This window comes from Chamaea fasciata, unplaced genomic scaffold (assembly GCF_029207755.1).
Source record: "Chamaea fasciata isolate MVZ Bird 193981 ecotype frontalis unplaced genomic scaffold, bChaFas1.0.hap1 SCAF_6, whole genome shotgun sequence".
NCBI classification, from domain to species: Eukaryota; Metazoa; Chordata; class Aves; order Passeriformes; family Sylviidae; genus Chamaea; species Chamaea fasciata.
In genome coordinates this window covers 58,185,609-58,204,679 of record NW_027094091.1, presented here as the reverse complement: position 1 = coordinate 58,204,679, position 19,071 = coordinate 58,185,609, and the positions used below count along the sequence as shown (strand labels likewise).

General features: G+C 46.6%; 1 protein-coding gene across 2 annotated transcripts; it reads left to right on the top strand.

The window, feature by feature from the left end:
- The first annotated feature begins 532 nt into the window (after positions 1–532).
- On the top strand, positions 533–18,856 carry PPM1K (protein phosphatase, Mg2+/Mn2+ dependent 1K). 2 transcript variants are annotated; one of them, XM_066186495.1, is made up of 7 exons: positions 533–629; positions 3,606–4,052; positions 4,602–4,702; positions 11,845–12,010; positions 12,505–12,649; positions 13,477–13,611; positions 14,128–18,856. In XM_066186495.1, exons 2-7 carry the CDS (start codon positions 3,613–3,615, stop codon positions 14,257–14,259), a joined length of 1,119 nt encoding a protein of 372 aa, XP_066042592.1. In that variant the 5' UTR covers positions 533–629; positions 3,606–3,612; the 3' UTR covers positions 14,260–18,856. The 2 variants fall into 2 exon arrangements, with proteins under 2 accessions (XP_066042592.1, XP_066042591.1); XM_066186494.1 differs by having other exon boundaries at positions 554–629; positions 3,538–4,052.
- Positions 18,857–19,071: the final 215 nt, after the last annotated feature.

Sequence of the window (19,071 nt, the reverse complement as noted above, 5' to 3'; positions counted from 1 at the left end):
GCGGCTGCAGCCGGGCGGGCTCCGGCTCCTCTCCCGGGGGACCAGCGGGGCAGGACGAGGGGACGCGGCCTAAAGCTGCGCCGGGCGAGGGTCAGGAGTTGGACTCGATGCTCCTTGTGAGTCCCTCCAACTCAGTAAATTCCGCGATTCTGTGAAATTAGGGGGAATTTCTTCACAGAAAGGGCGATTAGACATTGGAATGGGCTGCCCAGGGAGGCCATGGAGTCACCTCTCGCTGGATGCGCTTAAAGAAAGACCGGACGTGGTTGGGCTCGATGATCTCTGCGGTCTTTTCCAGCCTAAATGATTCCGTGAAACGGCGGGCTGTGCAGGGTCACCTCGGCCACAGCCATTGACGCCTCCCCGCTCCCGGCCCAGCGCCAGGCCCGTGTGAGGGGCCGGGCGCGGCCGGAGGGCGGGGCGGGGGCGGTGGGGGAGGCTCGGCCGGCGCGGCCGCCGAGGCCGGGGCTGATTGGCTGGGCGGGCTCGGTGGGCGGAGCCGATTGGCCGGGCGGGCCCGGAGGGCGGGGCCGGGCGGTGGCGGCGGGGCCGCGCTGCAGCCTCGGCCGGGGAGGCGCCGCTCTCGCACCGCTGGGCGCTGCCGCCGCCGGGCCCGGGCGCGGGAGGAGGTAAGGGCCGCCTGCCCGGGGCATGGGCCGGGACCGCGGGAGGGCGGGGGGCCGCGCTCCCAAGCGTCTCCTTCTGTTGCCCCTTCCTCTCGCTCGGCTCTCCCTTCTCCTTCAGCTGCTGGGCGGGAAGGGCCGCGGCAGGGCTGGGAATGTCAGGGAGCGGGGCTGGCACAGCACGGAGCGGGGCCGGCGTTCCGCAGGGGCTGCCGCCGGACGCCGCAGCTTTGACATGCACGGAATAAACGCGGCCCGTGGTTATTCGTGATGAGCAAACTGCAGGAGAGACATCTTTATATTGCTGCTGCTCGTGTGCAGTTTGATGTCCAGGCTGGGAGGCGAGACTGGATTGTCACGAATTTAAAAAAAAAAAACAAAAACAAAATAACAACGCACCTGCTTTAAGGCGAGCTTAACACCCAGAACCGTACGGTCCTGCCCACATCTGTGGGGTTGGGAAGGCGCGCGAGGCAAGTGCACTTGGAGTTTTACATTCCTTTTTGCATACGTCGGATCCCCTGGGGCAGCAGGCATGCCTTCGCTTTCTTCCGGGTTTCCTTTTCTTCCCCTTTTCTCCTGGCAAACTGGAAAATTTCCATCTGCCGAGCAGCAGCCAGTCTGTAAAGCTACATTTTAAATCATCTCATCCCGCTTTAAGTGCTGTGTTTCCCTGCCTGTCTGTAGGAGCTGTTTCTCTGCAGGAAAATGTGTATACAGATGATCAGGATCAGATGGAGCACCTCCAAGCAGATTTCCATCTAGAACTGTCCGTCTTGGACTTTGCCTCTAACACCAGTGCCCCCCTTTTCATACCTCAGTGTTGTTCTGCCCAGATGGGTCTGCCCAGTGTTTGCAGACTTATCACCTGGGAAAGCACGGACTGTTTTGTGTCCAGAGCTGTTTACATAACAAACTAAAGAGCAGGTTCCCACTCCTGACTTGCAGAGACACTTGGAAGGCACAACTATCGTCACTATTTTTACTTTCCTGGTGAGAGTTGAATTTAAAAGGGAACATTTTTTTTTTTTAATTACCTTATGAGTTTGAACTGATCTTCTGATTCATGCTGGGGATCTGGGTAGTCTAAATATAGCGAGCATTTCATGTTCTCTTCTCAAGCTGACAGAAGTGAAAGCGAGCGTGGGTTTTGCTAATTGGCAGGCTTTCGTTGTGCTGTGTTTCACAGAAGGAAGTTACCATGCTGTTGTTACCAGTCAAGGATAGCAGGAAAGAAAAAGCAGCTCCAGGAAGTAAACCAGGTTTTAAATACCTGTAAGTAAGCTAAAAGTAAGGGTGTGATATTGCCATCACCCCGCAGTAAAATGGAAAACCTCAAGATTTCAAGTAGTTCCATGTTCAGCTGGTGCAACAACAGTGATTTCCAGAACATTCAGCCTTTTATCTAGTCAACAGTCAACCTCTAAGTGCTAAGTAAAGAAACCTTTCCTCCTTTCATACAACCTAAAACTGCATGAAAGGTAAACCCACAGCATCTGAAGCAACATGCTTTGAGCTGGGGACAACACGTTTGTTGAAGGCCTCCCAAAAGCACTGTGTCTGCCATTTTCTACTTAAGCAACCCCTTACTAAGTTACCTTTGGTTGCATGTTTTTTGCAAGTGCACAGATTTTTATCTGGCAATTTAAAAACATAGTTTTAACAAATATTTCAGATCTAGAGATGCAGTTGTGATTGGCTTGGGCAAAGGACAACAGCAAGGCACTGCAGCCCAGAATTAAAGTGTCTCTGGGGTACAAATGTTGCTTTTTGCTGCTCAATTACGTCAGAATATTCTGCTGTTTTTTTTTTTTTTTTCTATTCACCGTAAGCCTGGGTATTTTTAGATCTTTTGTTATGCCATATAATACTTTTCACTCATAATTTTGCCCTTAGCAAACTTTGAGCAATTAAGGTAGAAATCCCTCACTGGGCTTGTATCTTTCGTGTGGTTAGTTACAGTGATTTGTGTGCTCCAATTCAAATTACTCCAGTGCAACAACATGTAAATATTACAAACTGCATCCCAGCCTGCTGGACTTGGGTCAAGTTGGGTCTGCAAAAGGTCAAATAATTCAAGCTTTCTACACTTTTCAGCATGCTAGGTGAGTCATCATTAGCGAATTTTTGTCTGTGCTGAGCCAAGTGTGGTGTTTGAATTTATCTGGACTGGAAAAGAGATCTGAGAAGCCAGTAGAAGGCCTTGCCTGCCTGTGTTAGCCCATTTCAGGGGTTAGGTGGCCGAGAAATTCAAGCCAAAGAAAACAGCAAATAGCTGCATGGGGGTTTTTGAGGGGGATGTTTGTGTGTACAATTGTGGATGTCCATGGATACATGCTTAGTAGTCATTCTTGGCATTTAAAAAAAAAAAAATCACAATTAACTTACAGCTCTGTGTTAAAAAGTACTGTTCAAGATCTCCATAAATGTGACAGAACCAAATCTCATGTGCAGATAAAAAAAAATTTAAATCTAAGCAAATATATTTTTTCCTTTCCCCCCTGGGAGTCAGAGTGCAGCTATCACAGCTGGTGTTTGCAGAGCATGCGTGATGAACTCATTTTCACAACCTTACCTTGGATTTTCACACATTCACATTTTAGCATTATCATCACTCCCATTTGCTCCATCTCAAGCCCTCCAGCCTTTGAAAACTCGGGCTGTCTTTGTGCAGGGCAGCAGCAGAAGTGCCTCCCTGGCCCTGTGCGCAGAGCCGGGGCTGGATGTGAGCTGCTGGCTGTAGGATAGCTTCCCGGTGAGTCACGCAAGATCCCGCTGCAGTCGCTTCCAGGGAGTGCTGTGCTCCGCATGATTAGCGGGCTCTCGGGGTGACATTGCTTCCTGAATGATGCAACTGAAAATTCCCTTTCCTGTGCTCCTTGCTTCCTGATCGGTTTTCCCTTTGTTCTCCAAGAGGTTCCAGCAGCCGCACATCTTTTGTTCCTGGTCTTTTTTTTTCCCCCCCTACGAATCTCTGCGAAGACAAGTGATGTCCACAGCTACTCTAATCACCTTGGTACGGAATGGAGGGTTCCAAGTGAGAAGGAGAGCCGCGCTCTCGTCCCGCTTCCTGCAGGACGAGAAGCGCCCCGCAGGCGCCTGCTCCATCGCCACCTGCGAGCGCCGCGCCTCCCGCTTCGGCTCCGACGGCAGCGGGCGGCCCACCACATGGGACACCTTCGGCATCTGGGACAACCGCATCGACGAGCCCATTCTCCTCCCGCCCAGCATAAAGTACGGGAAGCCCATCCCAAAGGTGAGCCTGAACAACGTGGGCTGTGCCAGCCACATCGGGAAGCGGAAGGAAAATGAGGACCGGTTCGATTACGCTCAGCTGACAGAGGATGTCCTGTACTTCGCGGTGTACGACGGGCACGGCGGGGCGGCAGCTGCAGACTTCTGTGATAAGTACATGGAAAAATATATTAAGTAAGTGCTTGGTGAGGGAATGCGTGTCAAATAAATTCCAGCCGAGATTCCTTCTTTAGGGAACCCGTGGGTTGTACGTTGTAGCTAACCCTCCCGGGTTGTGTGGCCTCCTGTCCATATGGGACAGCAGGAACACTGGGTAGGACAGACATGCCATGAATTACTTACTCTGTGTGGGGGCCTGCCCTATTGGGAAAGCCCAAAAACACAGGAGGGGAAAGCACCATTGTGCCCCCCGTGTCCATGAAAAGTCTTGGCACACAGGGAGAGTATGGACTGACTGTTTTCACACAGTGATTGCTGACCTGTGGTTTGCTTACACTCCTCTGTATCTATCACATCCCTGGGTGCTGGATGAGGAACTTAGATATTTGCAAAATTACAGGATTATGCTTTTAGTGCTTACAGTTAGTATAATCACTTTGCCTTTTCACTCAAGTCCAGTATCATTCGGTGGGTGCAGGGAGGAGATAAGACTGCAAAAAACAGATTGATTAGGATGTATATTTCTTGGACGGAAGTTTAATTTCTTTGCTTGCTTGCTTCCAGGGAATTTCTTGCTGAGGAGGAGAACTTGGAAAATGTTTTGAGCAAAGCTTTTCTGGAAATAGACAAAGCATATGAAAGGCATGCTAATCTCTCTGCTGATGGTAGGTAAAAAAATATTCTACTCATATAGGTGTGGAGAATAAAGTTTATCTTATTTGCTCAGTAGTTTTACAGTAAAGTGCCAAAAAAAGCTCTTAAAAACAATTTTACTTAACACAGGATTTTGCTCTGGTCACTTACAGCAAATAAAACAATTATGCTTTAACTCCTAAAAATGGAATAACTACTGTAAGCGTCAGTCAAATTTACTGGAGGAGTTATCAATCTGAATGTTAGCATTATCATCGGTTAATTTCCCTTAATGCGATCCTGAAAAGGATTATGTTTGTCAAGGTAGCAAAGAGTGATATAGATTTGCAAGGACAATAATTTTACTGGTAAGAAATGTGGAGATGGTTGTTTTTGATTTGTTTTTTTGGTTTTTTTTTTTTTAGGGGTGGGGGGATTGGTGTTTTTATATGTTTGTTTGTTTTAAAGCTGTTACTCCTGTGGATTAAAAGCAAGAGTGTCAAAGTTCCCCTTCCTAACTTGGCTGCTGCACCTGAGGAGGAACGTAAGCCAAAATTAATGCAATCGATATTGCTTCTGCACAAACAGAATCACAGGAGTAGCTGAGTGGGAAAGGGAAAAAAGCAGTGAAGAGGAAAACAAGTTTGGCTGTGGTAAGGCTGTGGTAAAGCTGGCACCAGCCCTTTTAGACTCCCATTTAATCCTGGCTGTTAATGAAGTTCTTGTATATGTGTCTAGAGACTAAGTACATCTGAAGTTCCAGTTGCAGCAAGTAGAGCTTATAGAGAGTGACTTAGGAAGGGAGATAGAAGTGCCTGTCCCAGTTCTGTCACAGGAGCTTTCCCAGCCTTGAGACACAATTTTGAGAGTCAGTTTAGCCAGTCTTAAAAAGAAAACCCCAAACAAACCGAATTAAAAAAAAAAAACACCCCCCCCCCCCCAAAAAAAAAAAAAGAACCCCAAAAAAACCAAAAACACCAACCCACAATAGGAAAGAAAACCAAACAAAAAACCTGTCCCAGTGCCAGTGCAGGCACTGGCCAAATAACTGAGGTTGTTCCAGAAGAACAGAAACTGTAAAAATCTCCTCTCCAGGAAAGACTGGAAACCAAGAAGCCCTGTAGGGGCTGAAGTGATACTGCATTCTCAATCTGCTTTTCTGAACCTGTGGCTGAATAATGCAGTGGCTTTCTGCACTCTAACTGCTAGATGAATCTAGGTAGGCTCAAATGCAGGACAGGTAGCCTGACTGTTCCAGCACTGCCTCTTACCTTAGCCTGCACCAGGGATATGGAAAAAGGTCTTAATTCCTGAGATGCAGCCCTTAGAAAAAGGAGGATTGAATCTATAAAAGTAATTTTCCTGTTGTATTTCATGTGGGAAAAAGGATCAGAGTTACTTTTGACCTATGGGCTGGGTTTTAGCTGAGCTCATGAGAGACATAAGCAGAGCAGGTGTGCTTTTCATCTCAGAGCCTCCTTGCAAATATATTTTCTTACCAACACAAATCCAAGACAGCATTTGAGTACTAGTTTATGTGCTTCCCTGGATCAGACCATTTCATTTTCAGATATAATTGTCCCCTTCCCTTTCCCTTTTGGGAGTAAGACAGCTCTTGGTTTTGGCTCATTGTAGTGACCTCTGTGTCAGAGCAGCTCCTTGAGGAGAAGGATTGAGAACTGTACTGGATGTATTATTCTGTTTTTCTGGAAACTGTTTCCAATCATAACACTTTGTAGGTGACACAGAACTGGATAAGAACAATATTTAACAGACAAACTGTGCAGCAAGCAGATCATTTTAGAACTGCTCATAGGGTTTTTTTTTCATACCATTTAACTAACTGTTGCTGCTTAATGCCAGAAAAGGTATGCAACGGTTACCAGGATACTGCACAAGCCTCCTTCATTAAAAAAGCAACACAGAGGGTAAAAGAGTTGCCAGACATCCACAGGGGCCACGCTCTGGCAGGCACTCAGTGTTTCTCAGGTAGGCTGAGCACCTGCAAGCTCTTGCAGGAGCCTGAGGCATCTAAGAGAGCCCATTGTTCTTGGCTGAAAATCAAGCTCTAAGGCAAAGAATGGAGTAACAGGGTGCAAAGTCAGGTCTGGATTTCTGAACAGATTAAACTCCTTGCATATCTGTTGTTAAAGTAACTCAATACTGTGTTGACTGCTTTGTGTGGATATTTTTGTTGTTGCTGATGTTTTGAAAGTTACATAAAATTTCAGTGCTTGGCATGTATCTTTGTTAGAAGGCTACTTCCAAACCAATTCAGTTTGCCAGCAAAATTTCTGATTAAGTGTGGCTATTCTGGATGTGACAGTCAAGACAGTTGCTAGAGTACCTTGAAGATACAGGTTGATTGTGTGACTTGGTGTATCTGGGTTACACTGGATGCTCCCCAAGTCTGACCTCCTTTTGAAACCTGGTCATAGCTGATGAAATGCAAAATAGTAGCTTTGACTTGTTCCAGCAGGTGACCCTTCCAGGGTTCACTCCCTTCCCTGTGCCTGCAAAAAAACCAGTGTACATTCAGGATGTCCAGGCCTTTACTAACACACAACCAGCTTTAAAACTTGTACCTGGGTGTTTGAAGGAAGCTAAACCCTGGGACAAATCCCTGTGGCCAAAATGGCACGTTGGAGGCATTGTTTATAGTACTATTCAAGGGGTAAAACCTTACAGAAGGCACAAATTTACCAGGACTAAAGATGTGCCTTGTGGGAGACCCCAGCAATGCCTTCAAGGGCATGGCCCTCTGTAGGTCACTTAACAATGGTACAATATTTGAAATTAGAGATGGAAAATACATGGCACGGTAGTTGCTGTGACCTTTCAATAATAAAAATGGTTTATGAGTGTGCTCCAGGTACTGCTGCTGTGGCTGGCATGCAGTTAGTTCACCAGTGCTATTGGAACTGCAGCCTGGTCCAGTAACCCCTCTGACAGTGACCTATACCTGTTGTTTCACACAAAAGCGTAAGAAACTTGCTCTAGGCAGGTCTGGGATAATCTGTGCTCTGTCTAAATCCTGTGTAATCTCAACAGCTTAGGGCCATGTCTGAGCCCTGAAGCTTGGTGTTTGGTGCCTCTTCAAAAACGCATTTTCATTCCCTTCTGTGCATTTAAATATAGCCAGTCACTTTCAAATCACTGCTAAATTTAGGTATAGAACATCAAGGAAGCTCACATCCAACAAATGACATTATCCATGGGACAACTGCCAGAGATGGGCAGAATTTTCTGCTATTTTTTACCAGCCATAAGAAGTGAAATCTAAAGGCTGAAAAGCTTTGCTCAGCAAGGATGGAAATAAGAAATTAAATTCTATGCTTGAGGAAATTTGAACATTTCCCTGGAGAAATGTGAGACAAATGTGAGACTCCTGGCCTGCTGGAGTCCTACCAGGTATTGTTACTGCTTCTGTTCACTGTGCACCAGAGAAAACAAGAGGGAGTTTGTCCAGCAACCTTCACAATCAGTGCATCCAGCTGTAATCACATTGGCCACTCACTTCTGGAATAGCCATCTGATTAAAATACAGCCAGGTATTAACTTCTCTACCCATGTTTGAAAGGGTTCTTACTTATGGAATCTTCTTATGCTGTCAAACAGTAGAAGTTATTTAAAAGTAATTACATTTTTAAAGTAATGTTTGTTTTGTTGGGTTTTTGTTTAAGTTACCATTCAAAAGAATGATTTTTATTTCTTTAAATATGTTAACCTGCAACACTGAGGAAAAGGGAGAGCTGCAGAAATTGTATTTGAATATTTCATAAATTTATCAGCATTGTAGAGGCAGCCTTTTTATCCAAGGGCCCTGCTTATTACCTAATCAATTTAGAAGATACTAATTACAATATTAAAGGGATGTTTATTTTGCCTGTTTTTCCATTAGTCAGATAAATTCATATACTTCTATTCAGTGCCTTTAAGATGGCCCCATTTCATTTGGCACTGGTTTGAGCTCCTCATAATGGTGTAATTACCTTGAGGGAGAAGATGTTCTTCAGAGTGGCCACTCTTGCCATGTATGGGAAAGCTGGCTCTCTAAGCATTGATAAAATTCTTCATTTGATCTGTCAGTTGGTTACTTATCTCCATAGGGGAAGCAAAATTCAGATTTTATTTGGGCTGAACTTAAACTGGTTTTGTCACAGTTTTATCACGAAGGCAAGAACAGTGGCAATTCCCCAGAAATGCCAAGGCTGATTTGCCAAGGCCAAAGATGCAGGTGCATCCTAAATGACCTGCACAGGGCACTGCAGGCAGACCTGAGAGCGCCCCTTTTCTGCAGCCCTTATTCTTGCATCTCCAGTGTTGCAGGTTTTTTCTGTTTGAACAAAGTCCCTGGGTGAATTTCCTATTTGCCTCTGTGTACGTGTTATTTGTGGCAGACACTGTACCTGGTCAGCAGCTCTAGAACTGGAGGCCCTGGACACTTTAAGCTGGGCTTCAGTGGAAAGAGAGATCTGCTTAATTTTGTCCCAGGTGAAGGAGTCCAGCGGTTCCTAGCCTGGACTACTGGAAGGTTTCCACATCCTCTTTGTCACATTAGTTGAGATGACTTGCAGTAGAAGTTGTCCAGTGAGTGTTAAGAACCTATTGAAAGATCTTAGTTTTATAGTGATACTGTTAGGAAAACAAAATAAACTCTTTAATTGTTAAAACCAATACATGTGCTGATGCAATGTATTTTGTCTTAAACAAGCAGCAGTTGTAGAGAAGCATTAGAAATGTTATCCCATCACCATTCCTGTGGTTTTGAGCTGTGCTGGAAATCACATAATGCTATGGTTGGCTTCATGCATATTCCTGCATCCCTACCCAGAGCATGAACTGGATCCAAGGAAGAGATTGTGAGCAGCGTGTACTTTTTTCTAGGACTTCTATTTAACTAATAAACAAACAAAGTTCAAATCACTATGTCTATTACTACAGTTCTGGACAATATCTTGTTCTTTAGTACCAGCCCTTGATTTTGTGATAGCAGCTCTTTTCTTTGGGAGTGTGCACTGTAAAGATGCAGATCCGCCTGAATTCCAAAGGTTTCCAGTCTTCTGTGAATTGAAGACTATGATTTAACTTTTTGTATGTTTCTCAGCATAGTTCTAAAACCACAGAATGAAATGGGAAAGTAGCAGCAGTTCTGCATTAATTTTAATGTCTAAATAAAATGTATCTTCTGTAAAATAAAAAGGTAGTTTTACATAGGTTGCTCTATTTCACTTGTTCTAACTGTTGGCTAAAACAGGTATTTTACTGGTCCTACTAAAATTTCTCCTTGCACTGGTACTTTTTAATATCTTATTTTCATAATGTGCCTCAAAGTGACCCTGCACTGGGCTAGTCCTTGCTTCAGATGAGAAACAGGATGTCGGTGCCTATCCACCTGGATAGTCAGAGGCTGCCACATCCAGTTTCCAGTGTCCCAGCCTGAGGTGTGACCGTGGCTGATGGTCACCCCTGACCTGCTGGTTCAGCACTCAGCTAAACCCAGTCCTTGCTGCAGTAATAATACCTGTTTTAAATAATAACACCAGCTTAGTTAACACCGGGTTGTGGGGGTTTGTGTTTGGGGTTTTTTGGATTCATGGACTCACTGCTTTCACTGCACAACAAGGCTCAATGCATCTTCCAGAGCTTGGTGACTTCAGTGTGCTCCCAGTTTGACTTACAGGGTGCTGAGACCTCCCAGGGCTGGGGAAGGAGGCTGTCAAGGCCTCACAGCCCTTGCATTTCTGTTGTTATCTGTTGGCAGCTGGTCAGATTTGGGGATGCCTGGCATTCCTTGAGATCAAACACAAAGTCCTGTCTCAAATCTGTCCCACGTCTCTGGGGTCAGGGCTGCAGGGCCAGAGGTAGAAGCACATGTAGTTGTAGCTGATCTGCAGAAACAGTGGTGGAAAGACAGTGACATGTTAACTGTTAGTTACATGAAAACAAGAGTATAACTGGGGAGTCACATTCCTAAGGAAGCCCAAAACTCAGCTCAAATTGGCTCGCTTTGAAAAACTGGAACAACTGGAAAAGCCCAGAATGCAGGTGACCTACGGAGGGCTTTTCAAGGGGATTTGCATTGGCTGCAGATGCAAATGTATTCCAGGCAGTAGCTGGTCCTGTCCAGACATTTTGGTGTAATACCTCAAGTCAGCAGGAGCTTTGCAGGGCTCTCTTGCTGAGTTACCTCTGCAGAATTTGCAGGAAGAGAAGATAATAACTGTAAAGTGGGACTTGCCCTTTCAAAAAGCAAAGAAAATGAGGAAAGCTGGGCAGTATTTGTGGCATTTTCCTCGCTGCAGATGATACTACAGATCTTTTTCCTGAAATAGGCACTTGGATTTCTCTTTTTCAAGAGGGGTTTTTTTTGTTGTTTGTTTTTTTCCTCTCTCCAGATCATTGTAGCAATTGAAATGAGAAGCCCTTAAATCTGCTTGCATGAGTGACTCCAGGCAGGTCCCTGAGTGCAGTCAGCCAGCTCAGCTCACTCCCTTCCTTTCCCTGCAGAGAAAAGGAGGGCAGCACCAGGGCTCTGTTTTGCCCTCTGGGCACTCACAGTGACCCCTGTCAGGGGATCCCAGCAGTGCCCTGGGCAGGCTGCCCAGACAGTCACTGCCACCTGCACCAGTTTGCAGGCACAAGGCAAGGCTGAATCCCAGAATCCAGCTTCACTATAATTGTATATTACTATACAATTGCCTGCTTCACCATCTAACAGAAAGAGCCATCACCTTTATGGTGACCTACTTGTGCACTTGTGCAGTCACTGTGCCCAGGAGGAAGGACAATAATGCTGTAACTTGAGGTGAGCTCAAGAGGCTGAAAAACTCTGCTACAAACTGAAATGAAGCCACTGTACCTTATACTGCTTTTATCCCACTTGCCCTGTTTGCATGGAGCCATGTTGTTGCACAGAAACACTTAATCCTTCCCACCTCTCCTCTCTTCCATGGCCTACATGCATGCTTCTTTTTTTTTTTTTTTTTTTTTTTTTTTTTTTTTTTTTTTTTTGTATGTGTAAATTTAGTTTAAACTTAAAAGCAGCTACTTGATGATTAGGTAGAGCACAAGTTGTCTTCCTTTTACCAATTGAAATTGTTTGTTGCTGTTTTTAATGGCTCCACACTTTGAGGCAGTGCTAAAACCTCTCTCTCTCTGATGACATTTGTAGCAACTCTGCTGAGCTCTGGGACCACTGCAACAGTGGCTCTGCTCCGGGATGGAATTGAGCTGGTTGTGGCGAGTGTGGGAGACAGTCGAGCTCTGCTGTGCCGGAAGGGAAAGGCCATGAAACTCACCATTGACCATACTCCAGAGAGGAAGGAGGAGAAGGAAAGGTACCTGCTGGCTGATGATGTGGCCTCAGATGGGATGGGCTTGGGCTCTGCTGCTGGGGAGGCAGGAAGAAAGCAGAGTTGAATATAGAGCCCAGAAACTACTCTGAACTGGCAGTACGCTCCAGTTAATGCACCGGGTCTTGTTTAGAGGACCAGGGATGTGGAAAGGCCTCCATGAGCATAAACTGCCTCAGCAGTAAGATGGGCATTACTGAGATTCAGAACAGAGCTATGACCACGCGGTTCACACTTGTCCAAAAGTGCCAGGTTAGAACCTGAGGAAATGTACTGTGACTCCCAGGTCAGGACACAGCCCACCAAGACACATCGCCCCCGTGGAGCCCTTCAAACAGCCAAAGCCAACCCTCATCTTCCCAGCTTAGCTCTCCATACATCCTTCCTCATTCTAGCTAGTGACAGAAATAGAGGATAGAGATGGGGGTAATGGTGAGAAGCAGTAACTCATTCACTTTTTCTTTTGTGCCTCTGGACAGGATTAAGAAGTGTGGTGGCTTCGTTTCCTGGAACAGTGTGGGACAACCTCATGTGAATGGTAGACTTGCTATGACGCGGAGCATAGGAGATTTGGATCTTAAAAACAGTGGTGTGATAGCCCAGCCAGAAACAAAAAGGGTTCAGGTAAAAGAAGGTCTGGTTTACAGGGACAGCAACACTTGGACTAAAGGGCTTCATAGGTATTTGATGCTGTGGTGGTACCCACATGACACGAGCCCAGGTGAAGCCTGATGGCCAGGCATTTTTTTTACTGAAATAACCAGAGAAAAACTCTCATTAAGTTGTTTCAGATTAACACTAACAGGACAGAAAAGAATCTGGTACTAAATTCGGATCAACTTCCAAATCCTATTTATGACAATAATATATATGATGAGGGAAGAAAGATAACACATGATATACATTACAGGTGTTTGTTTGGGTCCTGTGGTCAAATGGATAATTTTGAGGTTAATGCTGGTATAAAACCATCACTGAGAACTGGGTGGGATATGGATGAGCTGCCATCCAAAAAGTAGGATGTGTAGAGACTTGCAGAGTTGAGAGGGGGAGGAGGAAAGGACAGCTGCATATATCTTACCAGAATTCTGTAGTGGTCTAGAAAACAAATTTAACACTCAGAAGACATTCAGCCTCCACTTTGGCAGGAAGCTCTCCTGTCAATTCACATTCTGTTCGTTACTTTTCCCCAGTGCACCTCCCAGGGCCCCAAGAACTTATACCGTTTTGGTCCCAGTAAAGTGAAACCCACTAGGTGTTTGGGGAGATGACTGAAGTGCAATCATGTCTTCCTTGAAATCTCAGCTTCAGGAAAAATTTTGCAAGGGAGCACGCAGCACCCCCAGGAAAAAAAAAAAAAAGTGCTTTGCAAGAGCGTAAAACCAAGCGGGCAGTTCCCTTGCCTTGCAGCACTCACCCAGGGTGGTGCATCCCGTGTTCCTCTGTTGCAGCTGCACCACGGGGACGACAGCTTCCTGGTGCTGACCACCGACGGCATCAACTTCATCGTCAACAGCCAGGAGATCTGCGACTTCATCAGCCAGTGCCACGACCCCGCCGAGGCCGCCCACGTGGTCACCGAGCAGGTACTGCCCGCGCTGCTCTGCGCACCAAGGGCTCCTGCCTGCCCTGGGCTGGCTTTAAAAAAAAATGGGTTTTTTGTTTACACAATACCACACATTCAACTGAATTGAAGGTGCTGGCTGAGACACTCACCAGTACTGCTGGCCAGCCTTTTTTCCTTACCCTGGGTCGCACCACGTCCTTGCAGGCATCACATCAATTAGCTCGCTTGGCTCACAGTCCGCTGAACTGCATGGGACTGTAACTGCAGCGTGGGCCTCTGCTGAAAATGTCACCGTCATAGACAGAAATGGGCGGTTTCTGACCATGGTCCTGGATGGTGGCATGTCCTATGGGAAGCTCTGGGGCATACCAGAATGGAGCATCAGAGCCGGGAAGGGGCAAAGGAGTCTTGGGCCTCAGGGCTGTGAAGGGGCACGGAAGTCTCCAGCCTCAGGATGTGCTGTCCAGGTGAAGCCAGACACTTGTTTCCCTTTCCAAGTGAGACACCGATGCTGACACTTTGTTTCTTCTCTCAGGCAGAGCAGTTTGGCTCTGAAGACAACAGCACAGTTGTCATAGTGCCATTTGGAGCTTGGGGCAAGTACAAGAACGGGGAGGTGACCTTCTCCTTCAGCCGCAGCTTCGCTTCCAGCGGGAGGTGGGCGTGAAGACAGTGCCACAGCCATCCTTCCCTGCCATCACCTGGACACAGCGTGCTACAGGAGAACACCTCCATCTGTTCCTAGGCTGCCTCAGTGTCTTGTCCATCTCTTCTGTTCCCAGTGTTAGAAGGTGCCACTGCTCCCTTGGTGCGTAGTGCCCGTTGTTGCTTATGGCTGACCGTGTCTCGCTGCCCGCGTTATTCCAGGCGGCATCGGGGCAGTGTCCTGGGTTTGTAGCCTCAGCAGCTCCACACATCACTTTGTTCACGCAGACGAGGTTCTGGGCTTTCACCTGAGGCTGGAGGGGGGTGCACAGTCATGTCATGCCTACCTGTATTCCCCAGGACCCTCAGTTCCCTGGCAGCTGTGAGTCCCTGAGCCACGTGCTGGCTTCTTGTCTGATAAAACACGGGAACAAACGCACAATGTTCTTAGGTAGACAGAAAGAGGGTCTGGTGTCTTCTTCTGCTGCAGCCACCCAAAACTCCCCTGTGCTCCAGGAGAAGTGGGTGAAAAATAAAGGAGAAGTTTTGGAATGTTTAGGTTCTGATGCCAGTGGCATTTGGTGTAGCTGTACAAGTTCCTGAGACAGTGCTGCTTTATGCTCTCACTGCTGTCATCTGTGATCCTCTAGCTCCAAGGAGACAGACCAGGCTGGAGCCATGTGCTGTTGGACAGATGGGAACCTTTCTCCATTGGGTCCAAAGCCTGTGCAGTCTCTGTGGACCATGCAGCAGCCCCTTGCACTGTCTTCTCTTTGCTGTCAGTACCTGACAGATGCACAGAGGAGGGAAAAAGACGCACAGTTTTGATATCCAGAGACTCTCATCAACTTGAATTTTTTTTTTTTAATAAAGAAAATATAATTTCAAAGAATTTACTCTTCAAGATCTGATGCGTAAGACAGTTTATTTCTTCATACATACCTGAGGATTTTCCTGCCCTCTGCTGAAGTTGTCCGAGTTAGTTGTGATCTCTCATGTCTCTTCATGGTACACAAGGAGGTATAAGATGCCCCAAACGAGCTAGAGAGAGAACATTATAATAATGTAAGGTAATTTTTGTAAGTTTTGACTATAGTTTCTAGTAGATTTCAGATATACAGAAAAGAGTTTTATACTTAAAGGATGTGTTTCCACTTCCCTTCTTGGAGGGGAATCTGTATCCAGTGAGGCATGGGGACACCAGGGCTCTGATCCAGCTCATATCACTGCTGTGACATGGACTGCAGGTGACATGTTGGCACAGGTGAAGATCTGTCCCAGCGTGCCTTGTTCAGACCTCTTCCTTCTTCCATTCCATGTCAGCTGTCAGCTCCTGTGGCAGTGAAATATGGGCAGAGAAGTATTGGTCTTTTCTCAGCCTTGCCACAGTATTTTTCCTTCTTTGGATGCTTCCAACAGCACAATTGTAAAAACAAAACAAAATGAAAGAAAAGTTGCCTGATACTAAATCGCCTTGTAAAAAAAAAAGAATTCTGAGGTGCCTGGCTTGATTCTGAATTTTCCAGTGTGAAATACATATCTTCTTTACTTGTATCCCTTTCCTTTCAATCCAGGGTTACCCCTTAAGCAGTCACTCCATGCATTTTTCCTTGTCTACGGTGGAAGGCCCTGCAGCAGCCTGCAGAGCACTGTGTTGTGCTGACAGCATTAAGTACTGTGTGTTCAGAGTGCCCTGGTTTCGTCCCTTCACTTGGTGTGCACAATGTACTTACTTGGGTTGTAACTGCAGTGGTGTGTGTAAATCTCTGCTGTACTGGATGCTGGTGCTCTGGGCTGTGTAGTGAACACACCACTGGTTTACAATCCTAATTCCTCTCTCTCCTCAGATTTTCTCCAGGCTGGGATTCAGTGTTCACCTAAAGATGGTTGCTGTTGGGGGTTTTTATTTCTCCTAACGGTGTGGTTGTCTTCTCAGGGGAAGGATCTGTCCATAACTTCTTTCAAATTTTACCAAGGAAGGGATAAGACAAAGCTCTGTGAAATAGAGGATGATTAGATGAAGGTGTTTTGGTGGTTGCTATTCTCTACCATTGCAGAAACACTTGGATTGGGAAGGATCCTGGGCACCATCTCACCTCTAGTCTTTTCTATTGGACCCCTTGTTTCCCTTGTCCGGTTTCTTTTTCAATCCTGGAGCGATTCCTGTAGCTGCTGTTGTTGTTTGAGTCCTGCTTCAAGCCCAGCCCTGTCAGACCACTGAACTGAGGCTTGGCAGGCACAGGCCAGGCCCCAGTGTGGGGCAAAAGCTGCTGGTTTTCACTGGGGTGGGCAAGGCACCCCTCCATCAGGTGACTCAGCAGTTTGCCAGGGTTGTTGCCCGTTCAGGTGTAAAGTCCCAGGCTCTGGGAGGTGATCCCTGTGCTAGGAACCTGCCCAAATCCTTCCACACACCCTGCCAGCCAGGAACAGCCGCCTCAGGGCGTTTCTCTATTGCCTCACCCCCAAAAATCTTCACTTATGCCATGATGACACCAGATTCCACCAACCCCATTAGATGCCAACAGTGTTAATTAGTTACATTAGCAGCTCATGTAAACATGAACAAGGATCTCTGGAACTGACACAATCATCCACACCGATCCAGAATGGAGATGTATTCCCTCATCCTCTTGAGGAGACAAGACAGCTCCCGCAGCGCAGCAAGGCCATCCATGCCGGGACACAGCCCAGAGCCATTGTTTGCACTAACACATTCCCAGCTTTCTAAAGGATAAGGAGTACAGCCAGCGAGCTCCCTGACTCCCACAGGAGGTTGCCACTGCTGTAGCAATAACACACTGGATACAAAGCTGCCCTTGCTCTGTGTCCCATGCTGGGTGTCAAAAAGGACCGTGGAAGGTGGACCTTGGCTGGACAGCAGTTGCCCACCAAGCTGCTCTTATCACTCCCCTCCTCAGCAGGGTGGGGGCTGGGGGGAGAAAATAAGATGGAAAAAAACCCCCAAACCTGGTCAAGATAAAGATAATTAATAGAGTGTTACCAGCCCCTTTTCAGGGGCCAATACCCAGCCCAGCACTGTGAGGATGCAGTGGGGAGATGAGCTCCATCCCAGCCAGGTCCAGTAAACACTCTGGGTTTTCCATCTGGTCACTAGGCCTCCCACAGCCCGTGGCAGCTCTGCCAGCATCAGCTCCACTGTACCCCCCAGGGACTGGCAAGAGCCTCCAGCACGGCCGAGCTCCTTCAGCTCGAGGACAAAGAGCAAATTGTCCCAACAACGGCAGCTGCCCTTCAGAGAGGTTTGTTATTCCAGGACAGTGAAGGATCTCACACTCTGAATGAAACAAAATGGAATGTTTGCTCTCTAGCTCACTGTCTTTCCCGTGCATCTGAGGTTTCAACAAAAAGATGTATTTTTTGTTTAAGACAGACTGAACCAAACATTAGGGGTGACCTGCTGAGCAAACTGCAAAAAACGTTTGCTTTTTTCTACTTTTTAGAAAATGGATTTCTGAAATCCATTGGATTTAGCAAGTATATTTTCTTGCCTGAACATCCCCCCTGGAGCAGTGGAATCTCTCTCTGTACAGGCACAGCAGGAGGGTGGGCTGTGGGTGCAGAAAGAAAAAAATGCTGTCCAGCTAAGTATTCATTTTTACTGTGAGGATATGAAGGCATGGGGGGCCTCAGGTTGCTGGAGGATTTACTAGGAGAGGTGTTGAGACTGCAGATGGATTTCCAACTTAAGTCTCTCCATCACTTGGAAAGGTGAGGGTTTCATGCTTTATAGAGGGAACTCAGAAAAAAGTAATTTGCAGTCTGGATTTAGGAGAGCTGGTCTCTCTGGATGATGAACATAGCACAGGAGACTGAAATGGGGCAGAGATCCAGTAATTCATTTAAAATAGGCCTTCATTACAGTCAGTCCCTTCGGGCTGAAATGCTCAGGGCTGGAGAACAATCTTGGAGCAGCTGAAAACGGGGGTGAGGAGAGAAATCAGCAATATCACTGCTTTTTAAGTATTTGGAAACTGAGAGGAGCTTAGACTCACCACAGGAATTCTGCCGAGTTCCACGGGATCAGGGTTCCATGACGCACATTTTCTGTCTCAGCCGGTGGGTGTGCAGGGGTCAAAGACGTTGGGATTTTTAGCTAAGGGAGAAGCACAAAACAACAGCCACCAGTGAAACTGGTTTGATAATAATTCCTGTAAAACACCTGAAGTTGGGCACTGCCAGGTCATTGCTCACTCACCCAAGAAGCTGAATGTACAGTACAGCAACACTCCGGGTGTTCCTTGGTTCCCAACTGCTGTTCTGGACACAGAGATACACACCAGGTGCCCTCTTGACCCGGGGTATGGAGTGCTTGGGCAGTGGTGCCTGTCATGACTTTCTTACAGACTTAAGTGCAATTGTGTACATTTGTGACATGCTTTGCCTCGGGGCTGCGTGTAATGCCTGTGGTTTGATGTTTATCTTTGGTGTAATCAGTGTTCGAATTTCATCTACTGTGAAGTTTTAGAGAGGTATTCATCTTGCCTTTTTTTTTGCTTTAAATTTTTTTTTCATCTTCATCAACTCAAAGCTACAGTAGAGCAGCTAAGTCTGTACTGGAATGCTTACAAGACCTTTCAATAAAGAATTGGCTTCCAGGAGCTGTGTCACTACAAATGCATTTTTCTTCTTCCACCCCACTGCCAACTGCCAGGAAAAAAAAAAAAAAAAACCCACCGAAAAAAAAAACTCAGCTGCGGTTTCTCAAGCTGTGTCACAATTGTCCTGTTAGCCCTGGGCGTCAGCCCTTGCCATAAAAATCTTACGATAACCACGGCTTTGCCTACAAAGACATTCTCCCAGTGATAACCAGGAC

Excerpts from the sequence above, each read along its gene's own strand:
- PPM1K (XM_066186495.1), top strand. The coding sequence starts at position 3,613 with ATGTCCACAGCTACTCTAATCACCTTGGTACGGAATGGAGGGTTCCAA. Across the intron at positions 4,703-11,844 it reads TGCTAATCTCTCTGCTGATG|CAACTCTGCTGAGCTCTGGG; the intron begins GTAGGTAAAAAA and ends TGACATTTGTAG. Across the intron at positions 12,011-12,504 it reads AGGAAGGAGGAGAAGGAAAG|GATTAAGAAGTGTGGTGGCT; the intron begins GTACCTGCTGGC and ends GCCTCTGGACAG.